This window comes from Artemia franciscana, chromosome 3 (assembly GCF_032884065.1).
Source record: "Artemia franciscana chromosome 3, ASM3288406v1, whole genome shotgun sequence".
In the NCBI taxonomy this organism is placed as follows: Eukaryota; Metazoa; Arthropoda; class Branchiopoda; order Anostraca; family Artemiidae; genus Artemia; species Artemia franciscana.
In genome coordinates this window covers 44887902-44910545 of record NC_088865.1, presented here as the reverse complement: position 1 = coordinate 44910545, position 22644 = coordinate 44887902, and the positions used below count along the sequence as shown (strand labels likewise).

The 22644-nt window shown below is 35.1% G+C and overlaps 1 protein-coding gene across 1 annotated transcript in view; it reads right to left on the bottom strand.

Moving 5' to 3' along the window:
• The window catches only part of LOC136025311 (pachytene checkpoint protein 2 homolog), a 55895-nt gene that overhangs the window by 5134 nt on the left and 28117 nt on the right, over positions 1–22644 (bottom strand). The window contains exons 4-6 of the mRNA XM_065701215.1: positions 17676–17903; positions 8154–8347; positions 3064–3217 (exon numbers count right to left, since the gene is read on the bottom strand). Coding sequence (XP_065557287.1) covers positions 3064–3217; positions 8154–8347; positions 17676–17903 — 576 coding nt within the window. The remainder of the gene's footprint in view (positions 1–3063; positions 3218–8153; positions 8348–17675; positions 17904–22644) is intronic.

Here is a 22644-nt window from a genome sequence, read left to right as displayed (position 1 = left end):
AGGACAAAATTTGGTTTGAAAAAGGTGCCCCGGGTGAGGCACGAATCAAGCTTTTGGTTTTCTTTTTTGAGGTTTTTGAATTGGGGTAATCCCTTCTCAAACTATATGCAAAAATATTTGCAATTACCGGTTTTTACTCTTTAAGCAATTTAATATAAACTTCTCCATATATAAAATTTCAGTTTTTCCACATAAGTGTGACGTCATTCCAATACTGATGTACATAAAAATGACTTCACCAACATAACTATTTTTTCCAAAAATAAGGCTTTTAACGAATTTTCCCAAACTTCTAACCTATCTAAATCTTTTTTTAAGGCCAGAGTATAACAAGGTGCCAGTTTTCCCCCCCAAAAATGGAACCGTTTTTGAGAAAAAATACATGGATAAATAAATAAATATACAATTATTGCTCGGATTAAAGTGGGATAAATCGAAATTTGTCTTGTGGGTCTGTTGAAAGTGAGTAAAAAACTGGGAAAACCTATAAACGAAAGATCCATTCAATATGAAGTTTTAAAATATTATATTTACAAAAAAAAACTAATTTATTATTACCTGTAGACTTGTTTGTCAATCCTTGCTTGTGGAAAGAATCTATAGCACACAGACAAAACAAAAACACAAGGCAGTTTCACCCAAAGAAGAATTATTATATTTTTGTTATTTCTATTTCGTTCAACTATACTTCTACATAATATTTGGAAGTTTTCTGTTAATTGTTGCATTAGAAAGTTCTATTAAGAATGTAAAAAATGATAATGATATAAAATTTTTATATTGTACCAATTTTTAAATTTTAATATTGTACCAGGAACTTCTAATATAGTTATTTATTTACAACTCGTATCAATTGAAGTACACCTGATATTAGGTGAAGTAATTTAAAATCAAGATTTAAAAATTTTCAGAAAAAAAATTTAGATAATATGTACCAACCTTTCTCTATGTTTTGCAACAGACTATAACTTAAAATATGTCAAACATAATGAATACCAAAGAAAACATTAAAAAATTAAAACAAAGGATAAAAAATGGCAAGAAAAGAGACATGATGAACGAAAGCAAGTAGATAACCACATCAAAAATAATTTAGCATCAGTTCTTTTTTTTCTGCCAACAGTTGTTTGCTATTTCGTAAATTAAAATCCTAAAATGATTTTTTTAAATTAAGAGCTGATATTTTGGCTTTATTTCAAAATCATCTTCAGAGCAATACCTAACTGGAGTTTCTTCTTCAAGTAAAACTGTTGTTAATTGTGGTGTCCTCTGAGGTGCTGTATTGGGTCCTACTCTGTATTTTCTCTTAATCAATGGCCTATCTAATGCTATCGGAGGTTTTTTTTATAGTTGAGGATGTTGCTGATCCTGCACTTCCTTTAACCAAAATAACTACATCTTTATCTGCTGACGATACGACCTTAATATGAGTAGCTCCAACTAAACAACTTCTCACCTCCATGTGTCTGTTTAACGTTAAACCGTCCTGGCTTAAATATACGCGAGTCAACTTTGTTATCGAATTCTCCAAGTCATTATCCTTGGATGACAAAAATAGGCTCTGAGAAGGGAATTATTAGGTTCGCAAGGCTTGTTAATTACCTTGGAAATAATTTTGATGAAATTTGAATTATCACGTAAAGTCACTTAGTAAAACATTACCAAGTTAATATTATGCAAGTTGCCTATTGTTAACATACAAGGCGTTTCTTTTTATCAAGAAGAGAGGGCATGTTTGATCCTATAAGTAATAAAAAAAGCATGTAGCATTAAGGTCAAATCTTACGGAAATGTCAAGAAGAATGCCAAACACAATCAAAAGACATTTTTTCTTCCATTGGTTGTGCTAAGGAAATACCAGTAATGTCTGCAATGGCTGATGGTATCAGCCATCACATCGTTCGGAAAATGTTTAGGAGCGTCTTCAACTAAATCAAGAGGTACTATGTGCATCCAGTTTTACAAGACGAAATATCTGCTATGTGTCGAGAACAGCTGAGGGCATAAATCTGGCATGAAGTTTAAACTTTCTGGGCACGTTGAAGAAATGTTGAAAAAAAAGGCTGGAGTGTAACCAGCCCCCCTAACATATCCTTTTTAGCCGCAAACTTCTCAAAGACATCTGATCAAAAGTTGTTATCTAGATTGACAAAGGTCAAATATATTAAACACATATGTTTATTACTTAACGTCCAGAAACGTCTGATTCATCTGAAAAAAAGAGAAATCAAATCAGCTTTAATGGTTTGTGACATCGGATCTTCTTTTTTTTTGCAAAAATAAAATAAAGCTTTTTATGAATGATCTTGACAGGCGTTATGTTATGACTTTAATAAACGAACAATTCCAACAAGGTTGAACAGGTAAAGATTCTTACTTGTGTTTTACCCAATGATATTACCTCATATTTTTAAAATACTGAAAAACTGAGTTCAGTGGTTCAGTTACACGAGGCTCCAGTTGCAATGTGGTTCAGTTGCACGGGGATTCAGTTAAATGGGGTTGAGTTGCACGGGGGTTTAGTTGCACGAATGTTTAGTTAAATGGGGTTCAGTTGCCTGATGGTTCAGTTACACGAGGGTTCAGTTGCACGTGGGTTCGGTTATACAGGGATTCAGTTAAACGGGGGTTCATTTAAATGGGGCTGAGTTACATGGGGGTTTAGTTACACGAGGGTTTAGTCAAATCGGATACAGTTGCCTGGTGGTTCAGTTACACGAGGGTTCAGTTGCGCATGGATTTGGTTATATAGTGGTTCAGTTACACGGTGGTTCAATTACAAGATTTCAGTTGCTTGTGGTTCAGTTACACGGTTCAATTACACACCAGTTGGAAGACGAAGTTTCTTCTTCTTTTTGTTTCATTATTTGGAGATACTAGTGCAAAATCTAATTACAATTCAAGGCCCTGTAACAGCTGGGATCAAACTCCGGGTCCCTTATTATTAAAGGGAGATCATTCCACTGTGCCCCCTCCCCAGAGTTGAGTTTTTTGATACAACTAAGAGTTGTTAATTAGTTTTTGGAAATAAAGTCAGAAAAGAAGAAGGGAACAATGGGGTACCTGAATAAGTTCCTTGATACACGACTCCAGAATGGACTCGATGACTCCACACTTAGGATTTCCAATATATTGCTTAATATCAGCTCTGTCAACAAAAGCCAAGTCAATCGAGCTTGTCATGTTTGATGTCACGAATATCAAAACGTTTGGAAACCTAAATGGAAAGCCGTAATAAGGAAACAAGTGAAGTAAAAAGTGAACTGATCACATCACATTAAAGGCTCTAGAAAAGAAGCAAAGTAAGATGAAAAAAGAGTGAAAAAACAACGATAAGAGAAAACTCTAGTATTACTTGATTTTGTCCAGAACTTAATCCCGTCACTATTCTCTTTCTTTTCCAACTAGAATACATATGCTATAAATTTGAAATAGTAAAGGACATATCTGCACACAAGGAGGAGAATACAGAGAGCCATTTCCCTGAAAAAAAATGAAATGCAAACTAAAACAAACTTTTTCGTGAACAGAAAAATATAGAGAAAGAGAAAACGATAGAGGATTAGAAAAAGGAGCCAAATGGATTTAACTCTTTTTGGTATCTGTCATAAAAAGATGAACCAACGGATTTCCTCCTGTAAGATAACAGAAAAAACATATGTTTAAAATCATAGAGAAAGATTTAGATTCAGAATCAAAATAAAAATCGAAATATTATAAATATTAAAAAATATTGAAATATTATGCAAATATCTTATCGAAAGATAAGATTAAAGTTAAAAAGAAAAGTAAAAATAAGGTTAAGAAGGAAAAAGACGAAAAGCCTACTGAAAACTTGATTTTCTTATATGCTTCATCCTATCACTTGTTTTTTATCTGTTCACTGTGATTAGACTACAAATAATTTGCAACTTATTTGTCTTTGCAAATATTTTGCAAAGAAATGTCTGAGTAGAGAGATCAGATATATGGAATGTCTTCCAACCTGAAAAGCTGAAAGTTGAACTCTTTTTGTGACTGGATAAATGTAAACAAAGAACAAAATTTTCTTAACTATTACCGGCTAAAGATCTATCCGTGCATGTAGTCCAAAATTCTGAGTGATTCTTTGACCTTCATAGAAGAAAAAGAAGAAAACAAAAATAACTGTTAAAGAGAACTTGAGAAGAGTCTCCGAGTCCTCTATACAAACTGAATTGAGACTGAAATCTACATAAAGAACAGAATTTCCTTAAAGTTTGTTGGCTAAATCTATCCTTGTATATAGTCAAGAATCCCCAGTGATTCTTTGACCTGTATAGAAAGAAGAGAGGAAAACAAAAAGAACTGTTTTAGAGGACATGAGAAGAGTCTCGAGTCTTCTATACAAACAGAATTGAAACTGAAATGCGCATAAAGAACAAAATTTCTTAAAGATTGTCGGCTAAAGATCTATCGTTGCATATAGTTTAGAATCCTCGGTCTTTGACCTTTATAGAAAGAAGAGAAGAAAACGAAATGAATTGTTATAGAGGACAAGAGAAGTTTCGAGTCTTCTATACAAACTGAATTGAAACTGAAACGCACATAAAGAACAGGATTTCTTTAAATATTGTCGGCTAAAGATAATCCTTACATGTAGACCCGAATGCTCAGTGATTCTTTGGCCTTTATAGAAGGAAAAAGAGGAAAAAAACTGTTATAGAAGACATTGGAAGAGTCTTGAGTCTCCTATACCAAATGAAGTGAAACTGAAATGTACATAAAGAACAGAATTTCCTGAGCAATTATTGGCTGAAAATCTATCCATGCATGTAGTCGAGAATCCTCAGTGATTCTTTGACATTTATAGAAAAAAAGGAAAACAAAAACTGTTATAAAGGACATGTGAAGAGTTTCGAGTCTTCTATACAAACTGAATTGAAACTGAAATGTACGTAAAGAACAGAATTCCTTAAATATTGTCGGCTAAAGATCTATCCTTGCATATAATCCAGAATGCTCGGTAATTCTTTGACCTTTATAGAAGCAAAAAGAGGAAAATAAAAAGAACTATTATAGAGGACATGAGAAGTCTCGAGTCTTCTATACAAACTGAATTGAAACTGAAATGTACGTAAAGAACAGAATTCCTTAAATATTGTCGGCTAAAGATCTATCCTTGCATATAATCCAGAATGCTCGGTAATTCTTTGACCTTTATAGAAGCAAAAAGAGGAAAATAAAAAGAACTATTATAGAGGACATGAGAAGTCTCTAGTCTTCTATACAAACTGAATTGAAACTGAAACGTACATAGAGAACAGAATTTCTTTAAAGATTGTCGGCTAAAGATCTATCCTTGATTATAGTCCAGAATGTTTAGTAATTCTTTGACCTTTATAGAAGCAAAAAGAGGAAAACAAAAATAACTGTCATAGAGTACATTGGAAGAGTCTCGAGCCTCCTATACCAAATGGATTGAAACTGAAATGTATATAAAGAACAGAATTTCCTGAACAATTATTGGCTGAAAATCTATCCATGCATATAGTCCAGAATCCTTAGTGGTTCTTTGGCCTTTATAGAAAAAAAGAGGAAAGCAAAAGAACTGTTATAGAGGATGTGAGAAGAGTCTCGAGTCTTCTATACAAACTGAATTGAAACTGAAACGTACATAAAGAACATAATTCTTTAAAGATTGTCGACTAAAGATCTATCCTTGCACATAGTCCAGAATGCCCAGTGATTCTTTGACCTTTATTGAAGGTAAAAGAGGAAAACAAAAAGAACTGTTATAGAGGAGATTGTAAGAGTCTCGAGTCTCCTATACCAAGTGAACTGAAACTGAAATGTACATACAGAACAGAATTTCCTGAACAATTATTGGCTAAAATCTATCCATGCATGTAGTCGAGATTCCTCATTGATTCTTTGACCTCCTAAGAAGGAGACAGAGGAAAACAAATATTATACAAGATACGAGAAGAGTCTCGAGTCTCCTATACAAAATGATTTGAAACTAGAATGTACATAAATAACAGAATTTTCTGAACAATTGTCGGCTAAAGATCTATCCATGCATGTAGTTGAGAATCCTCAAAGATTGCTTGACCTTTACGAAGGAAAAAGAGGAAAGCAAAAACAACAGTTATAGAGGCGACTAGAAGAGTCTCGAGTTTTCCATACAAACTGAGCAGAGGAAAAAAGAAAGTCACAACTAAAGTCGGACTTGTGCGTCAATTGGCTTGATTTAGTACCAGAATAGTACCAGATAATATAGAATAATAATTGACAAAAAGCGAACTGATAAACAGCCATCATCCAGCACACAAGAATGGAGCATTCTCCAGAGATATAGAAATAATAGAGAAATCTCTGGAAAAAAGCTTTTGCAGGTGCCAAGGAGGGAAAAGCACTTGAAGTTCACAAAAACTCTTACGTCTTCCAACACCAACTGTCATATAAGGAGACAACAGTGCTTCTTCATCACGACTTCTTCATTACTTTTAACAAACGATCTTCAAAGGAAGATTTCGACAGCGCTGCATCCTTCTCATGTTAACGGCCAAGCGCTAACTCGGTCGTTCACGTCTTCAAATTCTGGGAGGTATCCAACAACAAACATCATGGGCAAGGTGACCTTCAGCCGTTTACAACTTGTGCCCAAAATGACATAATGAAACGTTTTCAATTTTGTCAGTCGTAAATGACGGTTTCTTCTTTTCTCAGATAAAGGCACTGGTGATCTTGTCCGACCAGTAAATATCATGGATGTGTCAGAGATAATTATATTCAAATTTATCAGTGCGCAATTCAAGCTGCTTGGACAACGCCATGGATTCGAATCCTTATATCAGCACGGAGAGGACGTTACTGTTAAAGAGCCAAGTATAAGTTTTTGGGAATACGCAGAATAATATTAGACTCTATACACTGAGCCTATAGTCTCTTATACATTAAAACATCTATGGCCATTTGCGACAGGGTAGTTCCTTTGAAAGAAAACATTTTCATTAGTCTTATTTTAGATCGATTATTCAAGGGTTGCTAAAACACACTGCTTCGATGCTCTTTCCCGTTTATTATATCTTCTTTTAAATTGCTTATTGACACGTTTTGGTGTTTCGAGCGTTTTTATGGAAGAAGAAACGCTTGACTCTGACATGAAACAATTTTGTCTGTAGTCGTTTATACATTAATACATCTCCGATAATTTTAAACAGGATACTCCCTTTGAAAGGAAAGCCCTTTCACTAACCCATGTATAACCCAAATTTATGTGAAATGTTCAAGAGTTGCCAGAACACTGCACTTCGATGTTTTTTCCCGTTTATTATCTCTTCTTTTACATTGTTTATTGACACATTTAGTTGTTCGAACTTTTTGTAAAAAAGAAAAACAACAAAAACGCTCGACTCTGACAGAAACAAAGTTGTCTGTAGTCTCTTATGAATTAATACGTCTAAAGTTATTTGCGACAGGAGAGTTTCACTGAAAGGAAGACACTTTCACTTGCCCTTCTGTAGATTGATTTACTCAATGGTTACCTTGACGAAGTACCTCCATGTTTTCTCTCATTTATTATCCCCTTTTTAAGAGGGAGGCTTTAAATAGATTCGTCTTGAAGAGGAGCGTGCATAGCTGTGTTGGCCTTAGGTGGATTGGTACTGCAGTGCGTCGTTAGCAGTAGTAGTATTATATTGCTTTTGTTTGCCTGTTTAGTCGTTGAAAGGGCTTTTATGAAAGAAAACAACCCTGACTCCAACGAAAACCAATGAGACAGTAGTATATAATAAACTAATGCCTCTACCGTCGTTTGCGAAAGATTATCCTCTTTGGAAAAAAAGCACTTCCACCAATCATTGGTTATTCAAGGTTTGGTGGAACCTAGTGGTCTGAAACCTTTTTTCTTCAATTTATCATCAGTAAAAAAATTGTTTACTGATACATCGAAGCAGTTGATGCATGACATTTATCTTGGATTACACCCTGTCATTTTTGTACGTAAAATGCAAACTTGGCAGTTTTACTTGCAAGAGCAAGCAAAACGTTTTAATATGTATCAAAAGTTTTGAATAGATGTTGTACATATTTTACGCAAAATGTGACATGTTTTAAACGTTTTGAGAGCAAGTCAACTATTTTAAGACTAAAAACAAACCTTGTTTAAAATTATACTGGCTTCCACTTACTTCTTAATCCTATCTAACTGTGTCAGCATGGCGTTAACTACCCTAATTGAATCACCAGGTTCACTCCTGTTTGCTGCCGATTTCCGGGCCAGAGCCAAGCTTTCTACTTCATCGATGAGCACCATCACTAGCGAATTCGGATTTTCAGCTAATTCGTAGATGGAGTTGAACATTTTCTGTACCAGCTTACCGCTCTATGAAAAAAAAACTAGAAGTTGACAAAGGCCTACAAGGTGCACAAACAAGAACAGGTCCACATGTAAAGGAATACTCACAAAAAATCAAAGGACGTATCAGAAATCAGTCTCAATAGCGAGTCATACGTTATTAAGAGTTCTCCTTTTAGTTTACAAAAAAGCGGGAATAGAATTTTGTCAATACAGAAAAAAAGAGAGGACATTCTACAGGTATTTTGAAGTTGAGAAAAAAAAATTCCCCTTCTCTTTTTTTTGATAATATATTGTCTGCGGGTAAACGCAAATACATTAAAACCTGTGCACATGGAAAAGTGAAGAAATATACACGAGTAAACACACACACAAGCATATCGTTAGGACAAAGAACCAAGGGCATATCTTGCACTCATTCTAACAATGAGTTACTGTGTTTATAAAAGTTCTCTATTGAGTTGCATAAAAAGGGAAATAAAGCCTGTTCACTGTATATAAAAACAGGGATATTTAAGAACATTTTTAAAACTGAGGGAAAAAAAACAATGAAGGTGTTTGAAGGCAGAATTAGTCTAATTTCCCTTTCTCTACATGTCTGATGATAATATGTGATCAGCAAAATGATACAGATAGCGGGTAAACACAAACAAAACATGTGCACATGCACAAGTGAGGTAATAAACGCAAAAAATAGACACACCAACATTGCAGCACACACAAAATGGCTTTTCTACCACTTATTCTGTCATAGCCGAGTGGTTAGCACGATAGAGTTCGAATCCTTTTTCTGTCAAGACAAGGGTTCGATTCCTAGTGTCGCTGTTATTTGGCATGAAACGGAGGTCTGTGGCGTGACTCTATAAACTCAGTCAGAGTTGACATAGCTCTAAATGAGTACCCGAAGAAATCTGGGAAAGTTAAACAGAAAGGGTGTACGAAAGCATAAGATGCCTGGTCCCCAACTTCTCGTTTCATGGCACTTCCTGGCTGAAGTGCCATGAAACGGGTATAAGCACCACCGGTAAGGAATATAAAGGCCGATGCCGTATTCTTTACCTTCTTTACCTCTCCCTAAAATAATTTATTTTGGTTCTAAAAGCCCCTGATAGGTTTTTTATCCACTCGGCAACATTTTTAGCGGCTTATTTATGTTATAAAAGTTATCAACCAAAATTGATTGGGACAAAGATGTTTTGTGACATCTTGCTTTCAGTCGGTCGCTACAAAACAACAGTAGAACATGACATTTATTTAGCAATGAAAAACTGTTTTTCCTATTCAACTTAGAATCGTGCAGCAAAAAAAAAAAAAAAAAAAAAAAAAAAAAAAATCAAATTAAAAAAAAACCTGGATGGTTTATAGAGCCGTATCAATGAAGATTGACTTAGCTCCAAGAATATCTGAAGAGTGAGTCCTTAATTTGAAAATGAGCGTCAAAAGAATAGTAAAAAGGGATTGCAGTGAAAAAAAAAACATTCAGAGAATCATCACGACCTAAAACCCTTGATCGGAGGTTTGCGGCACCCCATGTCCCTTCCTTATTATTTCCTTTTTCCACCGTCACCAGCAGGTTACTGGCGTCTCATAGAGAGATGATTAAGAACTCTTTAAAAGCTACATTTTCTTTGAGACAGAGACACTTATATTATACATAAAATCAATATACAAAAGAACCACATTAGCCACTTTAAAAAGTCAAAGGCTTGTAAGTAGTGGCTGATAAACATTTAATGAACAACAATACCAACAACATTAACAAATAAAATTAAATGAAATGAGACAAAACAGCGGGAAAAGAAAACAAAAGGAAAATAAAGAAGAAGAAGAAGAAGAAGAAGAAGAAGAAGAAGAGAGAGAGAGAGAGAGAGAGAGAGAGAGAGAGAGAGAGAGAGAGAGAGAGAGAGGGAGAGAGAAAATCCTACTTAAAAAACATGACAATAAGCCATCCCATTTAAATTATTTCCTTAATGTATTTTTACATAGGACTTTCAACTATTTTTAATTAGGACTTTCATTTACGAAGAAAGATCGATAGCGCCTAGTCAAAGCGATAGCGTCATGTTACTGCCAGACACTTCTTTGTGTGCTACCTTAGAAACACAAATCCAAAAGTCTGGTTTGAGCCTCTTGCAGGGGGTATTTTAAAGAAATGTTTAGGTATGTGTATGAATTTGATCGGCCAAATATATGCGGTCAAGGATATAGCAAAGAGCTCGCCTAATATCCATTAAGTTAATAAATATAGCATTTGGTTGCTAAAATTCTTTAAAGAAGTAGGGCGTTTTCATATATGAAAGTCTACATGTCCTGTGTAAACAAAAAGAAGAAAAAGAAAGGCAAAATAGACTGTTTTTCAAAAAGGGATATTTTGGCAATTTACGCGATTTTAAGGACCTCCAGGGATTAGGGATCCTTTACAATTCTAACTGATCCTGCGTTTCACTTCATGAAATTCTTGGTGTCTATATATTTTATGATTACTGTAATAGGTTTTAACCTATTTAGAATTTATGTATCAAAAGCAATATTTTACCAATTCTTCTCACTAAATGAAAAGTTTAGAAATCAAAGAGACTAAATTCACTTTTATAGTTTTGAGGATGTTAAAGCTGGAAACTTGATCGACCCTTCGCATGTTCATAAATAAACCTCTTCAGCACCACTCCCTAGACAAAACATTGGATTAGGAAGTGAACAATTAAACTATCTTCCTAAACTGTCATATCCTAAGACTCAATTGTATCAAACGCATACCGTTTTCTGAAGTAACAGACGCAGGGATGCAAAAACCTAAATTACATTTGTAGTATTTCCCATTCATATTCAATTAAGGGAGTGACTGATTTAGATATAACTTCAAATGCAAAGTTAAATAATGGTAAGTATATCTCGAGTTTTAGTCTTCACTTTCGATTTTCCTTATTCGTAATGTGAGGCTTACGTATTATTTTTCCTAACTCAAACACAAAAACCAAAAAAAGGAAAAAAAACAACCTAACATGTTCACTATACGATTCGTATATTATTATCATAAACAGTGATGCATTCTATTCACAACTTTTCTCCGCTGCCTTTATTTTATGGATCTGCTTCATATGGCAAATAAATTACTTAAATATGAGAAAAAAAGGACTAAGTCACAAACTCTTCTTTTTCATCTGAAAAACAGCACTTCGCCTTCAAATACAATTTTTCGCGGGTATATTTGCTTTCCTAACTTCTTTTGGGTTAGGGAAACCATGCTAATCTATATTATTGACCTCAATAAATGAATAATCTACTGCAGTGGTTCCCAACCTTTTTCGGTCCGCGTACCCCTAGTCAAGGCCCAAAAAGTTTGCGTACCCCTTTCTTGAGAATCGTTGTTTTACTTTTTTCTTAACTAAAATCAGATTTTCAAAAACACGAGATTTATTGTCCAATATGACGGTGCTTAAATGTACGTACAAAATCAATGAGAAACTTGAGGCTGCTTTTTTGCTAAAATATTATCAAATCTTGGCTCGATGTCACTAACGGCAATTATAAGGTCATTTTGTACACTCAGTCTGTTTCTGTGTTTGGTTTTGATCAATGAAATTGCCGAAAATGACACTTCACAAAGGTAAGTGGATCCGAATGGTAACAAAGCAGACATGGCGATTTCACTTAGTTCCTTGTATTCTCCTTTCACCTCCAGCCAAAACTGGGAAACAGTTACATTTTGGAATTTCAGTTCTAAGGCGCGATCACTGGCAAGTTCGATCAGATTCTCTGTAAGCTTGTCACTAAGACCGGAGCTTGAGGTCACGTCTTCAACAAATGGATTTTGGATCCAATCCTGCGTTCTATCTTGGTTCATAATCGATGGGAAATATGACACAAGTTCATCTCGCAACTTTGTCAGATGCTCCCGAATACAATCACAGATTGTGTTGAGGTTATCAATTTCACTATCGTCCGCAAACTTGTCCAGGGTCGGGAAGACACTAACGCTGTTTCTTTGAACCTTTTTAAGCCAGAACTCCAATTTCTTGATGAAAGCACACATCTTCGAATTCAGGGAGAGTTCGTCCGTCCGGAAACCTTGCATTGACAGATTCAAGTCATTCAGTTTGTCGAAAATATCCGCAAGATAGGCCAGCCTGCAGACCCAGTCCTGGTTTTCAAAAAGTGAACTGAATGCAGATTTTTGCTCCAGAAGAAACATATGAACTTCTTGTCGAAGCTCGAAAAGTCTGTTTAAAATCTTCCCACGAGACAACCAGCGAACTTCTGTGTGCAGAAGTAAATGTTGATGTTCTGAACCCATCTCTTGGCACAGCAATTTGAACATTCTTGAGTTCAGTGGTCGGGCTTTGATGAAGTTGATCACTTTTACAGCCTCGTTGAGGGTCTCGTGCAGATGTGCGTTCATCCTTTTCGATGCAAGAGCTTGCCTGTGAATGATGCAGTGCAACCACTTCACCTTTGGATTTTTCTTTCTTATCCAGGCCATGAGCCCATTATTCTTCCCTGTTAGGGCGGCAGCTCCATCACTGCAAACTGATAGACACAAGTCCCACAAGATGCCCCCTTCTGCGAAAAATTTGTCAATCACCTTGAATAGTTCTTCTCCTGTTGTTCTTGACTGTAGGTTTTGACAAAACAGAATATTTTCTCTTATGTCAGAACAATCTTGATATCGAACAAAGACGATCACCTGGGCTTCACCTGACACATCCGTGCTTTCGTCAAGCTGTAACGCAAACATCTTCGTCAACTTTATTTGCTCAATAACCTGCATGACAATATCGCTTGCAATATCTTCTATCCTTCTTGAAATGGTATTGTTCGACACAGGTATAGACTGAAGGGCAGTAGCAGTTTTCGTGTCAAACATTATTTCACTGACTTTCACTAGTGCTGGTAATATCAGACATTCGGCGATGGTGTGCGGTTTTTTCTGTTTCGCAACTAAATATGAAACAGCATACGAAGCCCGGAGAGCCTTTTGAAGAAACTGATGCCACTTTTGCAATTTCCAAACAGTTACTAGCGAATGCTTCTTGTTTACGCTTGAAAAACTCTATGGGCTTACCGACATGAGAAGGGTGCACAGTACTGAGATGCCGGTTCATATGCGCAGGTTTCATGGAACTGTTGGCCAAGACTTGACCACAAAGAACGCACTGTGCATTCACTGGATCAGACTTTGTCGCACTAAATCCGAGCCCTAGGTATTCTGACAAATATCGACGCACTTTGACCGATGATTCGTCATATTTCTTCTTCTTAGGTGCAGGTTCAGAGTTTTGGGTACCATCATTCGGCTTCTTGTTATTCCTGATCAGGAATCTATCCATCTTTGTTTGCAACCACAATTCACGAACTTCGTGTTTCAACAGATGACAAGATACTGAACTCGCTGAGTTTAAATCGAGACCTTACGGCTATGGAGAAAAATTAGCATCGAGACCTTACGGCTATGGAGAAAAATTAGCGGGTTACTGAAAGCGAAAGTTTTGAAAATGACTCTGAAATTACGTACAATGGGTTATGTTATCTGATTTTGAGGGAAATGTTGGAACTGAGTCAGAAACAAGTTTTAAAGATGTAGACTAAATTAATTTTGGGACCTTCGCGTACCCCCTGCGAGGGTTTCGCGTACTCCCTGGGGTACGCGTACCACCGGTTGGGAACCACTGATCTACTGGAATAATGTTATTCCTTCATTTCCTGGAAACTTGATATTAAGTAGCTCATTAGAGCATGGGTTTATTTTTAGTCTTGAGAGAATATGTTTTGTTCTATTTGCTGACTTTGCAATACTAGTGCAGATAAAGATGAGATGCTGTAAATTCTCCAGGGGATGAAGAACAAAATCCACAGTTAGACCCCTCTTTTTCCTAATCGTACTCTTCTTTCCTTAGTATCAATGAATCACTTCAAACTCTGAAATATAGGACATTTTCTTCACGAGATGGGAAGATGACCACCAGCTGTGGTAGATTTTTATAGGGAATTATGCTCTAAATTGTGTCTTGCAAAGTGTCAAGGGTCTTTCCTAATCAAGATAGTTTCCTATCAAGACAGATGAGAGTCTAAATTTTTAGTTATCAATCTAGATTTATGCTCGTAAATGCCCTGATTTCAAAACATAAGCAAAACAAAATTCACATCTTCAATCCTAGAGCAACGATTGCCGATTGCCTGACGCCAAAACCCATTTTAAGGATTATTCTTTTTAGCTACATAGCTTAAGCTCAGCAAATTCTCTTATTTCTTGCATCTGGCGATGAATTCACTATGCAGCGAAAAAAGAAAGGTTTGCCAGAGACCTAAGGCTGCACATAACACCAAAAACTCTTCTGGCAAATTCTCTTGTTTCTTGCATCTGGCGGTGAATTCACTATGTAGCGGAAAAAGAAAGGTTTGCCAGAGACTTAAGGCTGCACATAACACCAAAAACTCTTCTGGAAAATGCTCTTATTTCTTGCATCTGGCGATGAATTCACTATGTAGCGGAAAAAGAAAGGTTTGCCAGAGACCTAAGGCTGCACACAACACCAAAAACCATTCTGGCGAATTCTCTTGTTTCTTGCATCCGGCGGTGAATTCACTATGTAGCGGAAAAATAAAGGTTTGCTAGAGACCTAAGACTGCATACAACACCAAAAACCTTTCTGGTGAATTCTTTTGTTTCTTGGATCTGGCGGTGAATTCACTATGTAGCGGAAAAAGAAAGGTTTGCCAGAGACCTAAGGCTGCACACAACATCAAAACTCTTCTGGCAAATTTTTGTGTTTCTTGCATCTGGCGATGAATTCTCAATGTAGCGGAAAAAAAATGTTAGCTAGAGACCTTAGGCTGCGCACAACACCAAAAACTCTTCTGGCAAATTCTCTTGTTTCTTGCATCTGGTGATGAATTCACTATGTAGCAGAAAAAAAAAAGGTTTGCCAGAGACCTAAGGCTGCACACAAAACCAAAACTCTTCTGGCAAATTTTCTTGTTTCTTGCATCTGGCGATGAACTCACTATGTAGCGGAAAAAAAATGTTGGCTAGAGACCAAATGCTGCGCAAAACACCTAAAACTCTTCTGGCAAATTCTCTTGTTTCTTGCATCTGGCGGTGAATTCACTATGTAGCGGGAAAAAATGTTCGCTAGAGACCTAAGGCTGCACATAACACCAAAAACTCTTCTGGCAAATTTTTTTGTTTCTTGCATCTGGCGATGAATTCACTATGTAGAGGAAAAAAAAATGTTGGCTAGAGACCAAAGGCTGCGCAGAACACCTAAAACTTTCTGGCAAATTCTCTTGTTTCTTGCATCTGGCGGTGAATGCACTATGTAGCGGAAAAAAAAAAGGTTTTCCGGAGACCTAAGGCTGCACATAACACCAAAAACCTTCTGGAAAATTCTCTTGTCTCTTGCATCTGGCAATGAATCGACTATGTAGCGAAAACAGAAAGGTTTGTAAGAGACCTAAGGCTGCATATAACAACAAAAACTGTTCTGGCAACAGGTTGATCCCATAAATAGCTAAAGGTACTATGGCCTCACAATTTTCGCAAGCTCTAGTGACCAAAATCGCCTCTTCCATAAGAGCAGAAATGTTAGCGACAGTTTCGGGCACTTTTAAATTTATTCTCCAGCAAATTTCAGTCTTTTGAATCTTCATTTTTATTATAACTACAGCTTAACTACAGCTTTCTACGAAAAGTTTGATTACGGAATCAGATTTTTTTTTAATAAGTTGCAGTTTTTTATGTCATTTTTAAGCATATTTTATAGTACCATTAAGCTTAAAGGGGTTCATATTGAAAATTCAAAAAATATATATATATTAATATTCGCAAACGACTAAGGAGGTAGCTTCACCAGATGTTGTTTAGCACAAGGAGTCAGTCAATTCCCTCAAACTATAGTTTTTGGTTGTACATTCAAGATACAAAAAAAAAAAAACATTCTAAAGATTTCGGTAGAATTCGATTTATGGGAGGATCTTCTCTCTTTATGAACTGTTAGAAATGGGAATTTTCAAAGCCACAATTGTGCATTCTTTTAAATGAGAATACACTATCCTTACCAGCCTCTTGTGGGGCTCTGGTGCTCAGACTATCTGTAGTGCTTCATCTACGAACTCTTTTTAAGGCTCTATTTAATAGCCACATTCCCTAGTGATTTGAAAAAAAGTTTAAATCTTGCAAATTCGTCTGCTAGAGAGCATAGAAATAGGGAAGAATATTAACAGATCGATATCTTCTTGTAAGTGTAAAAAAGGACTGCCATAAAAATTATTTAAAAAAGATTGGGAGACGCTAATAAATCCAAAATAGTAGCCTACTTTAATCGCTATAAATCCAAAATCGGCTATACAGTATCGCATAGTTCAGTTGATCTATTAGGGTGATGGCCATTGGATTTTTCTTTTATGAAGAGGGAGTACCAAATGCGTTACGGAATATTGCAAACTTTCTATCATAACTTGACTACAGCCGGGATGTTTGTTGGGGGGGGGGGGGGGGCTGTAACGATTTTTTTTACCTGCATAAAACCAAATTACAAGAAGAAGAAATATTTTTTATTTTCTAGGAGAATTAGTCTTTTTAAGTTGCATTTTTATATCAAATTTACGAGTTGGACAAATAAGGATGAAGATGGGGGTTCAAAACAGATATCCCTTCAGCCCCCTTGGATGACCTCTTTTGATCTGATCATTTTCCTAAGAAAGTCAAGCTTTCATTCAAAGAACCAGGTTTAAAGGGTTCGTCACATTTAGGGTAACGCTGGGGAAGGTATTGAAAACAAACAGTTATTAAATATAAAATAAGCTTTTTTCCAAATAAAGGTAGATGAACAACACTAAAACTTAAAGGAACACAAATTATTTCTTACATTAGGGGGGGGGCTGCCCACTCCGCTCTAGAAGAAGGGTGATTCGAATATAACATGATCTATTTCTCACAATATGTAAAGAATAGAAGACCGTATTGTTTTGCTTTAAACAATACAATTTTCAGATCAAATGTCTAACAACCCATTCGCCTGCATATTTTTTGTACTCATAAATGATTTCAGCACTGCACTATAAAGCTTTACGTATATTACAATTTACACATATAATTTAAAACTCTTTAATATTAAAGAACCAAGGCCATATCTAGGGGGCGTAGATTAGAAGGTCTGACCCCCCCCCCTCGAAATGTTTTTCCAACTCGTAAAAACGTAACAAAAATAAGTATACACAAATGATGCGTTTTTAAGTGTTTTTGTGTACCCCCCCCCCTAAACAAAAATCCTGGGTATGGCCCTGTACATAACTTATATTATCAGTTAGATACAAGAGAACAAAAGTTTTTCTTCAGACAAAAAAGAGCTTAGCTTACCTCAGAAAAATACTTAGAAAACAAAGAATGACTGTTAATCTCAACCAGGTTTGCTGACGAAAATCTGTTACTAAAACGAATAGCTAGTTTCTGAGCAAGCGCTTTACATAAAGATGTTTTTCCACTGCCTGTTGGTCCATACAGCAGAATAACTTTATTCACACATAGAATGTCTTTCTTAATTCGTTTATCAGCCAGCATCATTGAAACATAAGCATAATGCAGAAGCTAAAAGAAAAGTAAATTACTTAGTTATAAGTGATTTATAAGTAAAGTTTACTTAATGAAAACTGAATCAGAAACATGGACAAAAATGTCAAGAACGAGGAAGTACAATTAATCGATACTTGCTGTGTATCACAAAATAAGAATTTCATCATTTTTAAAATTTATTTATTTATTAAAACATCAAACGGTAGGCAATAGTGCTTGTCACTATAGACAAAAAATGAGAAATGAGCTAATTAGCAACATTACCAACACTTAAAATACAACTTCCTATAAATTCCTTATATATAGTTATAAATTACTTAGTTATAACTAAAACAAATTACTCACTTGACTAACTAACCAAATTGCTTATTTGCTACTAAAGCGAAAATCACGCTGGATCTGTTAAATTTTGCTGCAGCAAAATGTTCATTTTGAAATGAAACAGTTCATTTGAAATGAAATAAAATGAAGTTCAAATGAAACTAGTTCATTTTGAAAAATTCATCTAGCTTTACATAGAAAAATAGGTGTTATTTAAAAATAGTATGATTATTTTTAATTCTTATTAATTAAAATTCCAGCTTTAGTTAATACAAATAAAAACCTAAATTAAATGTTAGTTGTATTTTGTCTCTGTTTTATTGGAAAATAAAACTTTTTCAACAACGAAAACTTTTTCAACAACAAAAACTTTTTCAACAACAAAACATTTTTCAACAACGAATGGTTTTAACTGAAAACCAAATCGGGAAGCCAGAACGAACGCGAATCTATTTTTAAGAAAAAAAAATATATGGCATAAGCACCCATCCCCACCCCCTATAAAACTCAAAAATAAATACCTCAGAATGTGTCTTTATGTTTTACATGTGGGTAGTCCCTTTTTTGCTTGATATTAAATTTAGCTACTGAGAAGTGATTAGCAATTATCATTGAGACATAAGCATAACGTAAAAGTTAAGAAAAAAAAATGATCGATGAGCAGTTAATTAACTATAAATGAGCTACCAAAGCAAACTTGTTACTGATTAAGCTACAACAAAGACTATGGGCAACTGATGAAAGGAAAACGTACAAAAAAAAATCTGGCTGCCAGCTACAGCAAATAATATGGGAAATGATAAAAGAGAAATTAGTTCATTTAAAAGGCACATTTTTTTTTTTAATAGCAGCTACAGCAAAGAATACAAGAAACTGATAAGAGAGGAAAATGTTGAAAAAATAAAAAATAAAAACAAACAAACACTTTTTATAGCTGCCAGCAACAAAATACCAGCCAGAGCCAAGAAAATAGAAAACTAATAAGAGAGGAAACAATTCACCAAAAATGAAAGCACAATTTTCTTTAGCTCCTAGCAATATAATACCAGCAACAGTAAAGGACATGAGAAACTGATAAGAGAAAAAAAAGTTCATATAAAAAAAAACATATAAGGAACAGAATAACATAGTCAATTCAAAAATATGAATATTACTACAAATTTTACTTTCTATCCTTTTTCTTATTTCGCTTTACATCGGACCAACAAATAGAAGACCGCTTTTGCAAAAAGAAAATGATAACCATATATATACATATTGTTTTTTCCTAACCTATACACTTTACTCTTCTTTTTTCGTAATATTTTCTTACCAGAAGTAAGGTGGAAATGAATTTCCTGCGGGATTCACATATCTTGCAAATCTCTATCATTCCCATTCAAAAAATAACACATTCAAGACAGCTTTTCCCCTCTTATTGGGGGAATAGGAATAGAATTTATTAAATTCAACTCAAAAAATGCAAAAACAATATTATGCCCCAACAGAGAGCAGAGCTCGTAAGGCTGGGACAGTACAAATGCGTAGAAAAAACACAACATCTCGTCATAAAAAAACATACAAGTTAGGAGGTAACAGAGGAGGCCACCCCAGCGCGAGTACACCACAACAAAATACGTACTAACATCTATTATTCATCAATCCCGACATCCAGACAAATAACTATTTTTGAAATATGTTTTTTCAAAAAGAAAATCGACTCATGAAACTTTGGGACATTTTTACTAGATTAAGTTTATTTACAATATGAGGAATCTGGTATCTGATTGAGCATCTAGCTCTTTCTGATTTGATTGGCAGAAGGCGATACTTCTTGGAGCGGATGCAGTGGGCAGGAGAAGTGGGAGTCCCAATTATGCCCAAATCATGGAAATAATTTGTTGAGGATTGGATATCATAATACCACATTGCTGTATGCACGTCCTTCAATTGTTTGAGATTAAGTCAATTGAGAAAAATATATAAAGTTTGGATTTCTGACAGATTTGTAAGTCTCGCAGGGCGATGAACAAAAGTACCCAGAATTCTATTTGCCTTATTTTGAATTATCTGAAGAGGTTGCAGATGGACCATGAATGTGTTGAGATAAACTATGGGGCGATAATTAAGATAATTAATTATAAATAATTAAGAAGGCTTATATTATAATTAATTTATAATTTATATTTATAATTATATTAATAATTAATTATAAATAATTAAGAAGGCTTAGTCACTAAGGCTAGGAATATGTAAAGATGAAAATGTGACGTTGGGCAAAGAAAAGATTGATCAGGTGGGCAGCTTCGCTTTCAATCAATCAATCAATATTTATAAATTCAAATAAAAAAAACAATATTATTCCCCAACAGAGAGCAGAGCTCGTAAGGCTGGGGCAGTACAAATTCATAGAAAAAAAAAAACACAACGTCTCGTCATACTAATAATTCCAAAAAGAGAAAAAGAAAACTAAGACAAAAAAAAACATACAAGGTAGGAGATAATAGAAGAGGCCACCCCAGCGTGAGAACACCACAGCAAAATACATACTAAAATCTATTATTAATCAATCCCAACATCCAGGCAAACAACTATTTTTGAAATATGTTTTTCAAAGAAAATCGACTTGTGAAACTTCGGGACATTTTTACTAAGTTAAGTTTATTTATAATATGAGGAATCTTGTATCTGATTGAGAATCTAGCTCTTTCTGATTTGATTAGCGGAAGGCAATACTTCTTGGAGCGGACATGGTGGGCAGGAGAAGTGAGATTCTCAATTATACCCAAATCATGGAAATAATTTGTTGAGGATTGGATATCATAATACCACATTGCTGTATGCACGTCCTTCAGTTGTTTGAGATTAAGTATTGAAAATGTTATTATGTAGCCTACCTCTTGAAGATATTATTATGTATATTCACTGGCCAGGTCCAAGAATTACGACATTACCCTCTACATTATAAGTTTGCCAGTTAAAAACATATTTTTCATTTCCAACAACAGTTCCCAATGTGGAAGACCTGGCTTTTCAGTAAAATCGACCTTTCATGGCCGGTTTCTAGCGAATAGTTTTATTTTCAGACATTCTTCGTTCGCGCAAATACTGTCGACAGATCCCTCACGCGAAGACTGACGTATCTGGCGCAAGAGGAAAATCAATTGTAAGCAGCGATAAATGGCATTTCATCCTACTATATTAGCAACAAGGGAGATGGGTCTGGGCGTTCGCCTGTTTCAAACTCTATACACAATCATGAAATTCATCTTTTTTTTTTAGGTCTATTCTTATCATTCTTTTGAATTTTAATTTTATTTTTGAATATAAATGACACATCATCCTAGCAACTGCGTATACTTCTTCATTCTCACTTTTCCTTAAGAGTTTTTTCTTCCTTTTTAAGTCTAATTTTGTCTTTCAAATACAAATGAGAGCCCATCATAAAAAGAAGACTAATACAGCTACGCATATTCGTTCTTCACTCTATTCTCCTTCCTATGAATTTTATCTTTCTGATCGAGTTTAATTTTATTTTTTAACGGTAATTGGGAGTACTCCTCGGACGACGGCTAACAGTGTAAAAACACAAACAAAAACTTAAACCAGGTATATGTACAAACCAGGTATATCTACAACTTTCATTGTAGATTGCTCAACGCAAGAAACTCAATGTGCCAACCCTTAAGTTCAGTAAGCTCAACTACGATACGTCAAAATAGATATCCCTATCAAGTTAACCCAATATACATACCAAATTTTTCATAACTCAACCCAAGGACACGCAGACTAATCAGCAGGCTCAGTTCAATAGAGCATCCACAAGCAATTCTACACGGGAAACTGTGCAATTAAACTGAAAGTAATGATACGGCTTAAGGGTATCTATTGCCGTGATATTTTAGGTTCTCTTTTAAATACAGTTGCCCTCCCGCATGTCCTCTATCATGCCCATCTTTTTCGAGATTTTAAGACCTGCGATTTGTCTTCACTTCCGTTTGCTACTGTAAATACTGTAAATTTTTACTTGGTTTTCCAATTTGTGTTAGTAACACTAAATCAGTTTTGAGATTTAAAATTAAAGAACCGTTCGAATTGGCAAAACTGAGAGAGATAATTTTTACAACAAGTCCAAAAATTTTCTCTTTTTGCACAACCTCTTCCCTTTTTACCCAGAATTTAAATAATATTTGATTTTTTTACGTATTCAGTTATATTATTAAGGTCATTCAAAAAAAAACACTGTTGTTTTTCGTTTTTTACGAAGTTCGGTTTTGATTATTTCAAATCAGTTGTTTCGTTTTGTTCCTTTATGTATTTCATTTTTGTATTTTATATACTACTCAATTTTGAGGGAAATAAATAAATTAATAAGCAAATAGAGTGAATTAAGAGACGACAAAACCTAAACAAACAAGAAAGGAACTCAATACGCCTGAACTGAACGCAGCTAACC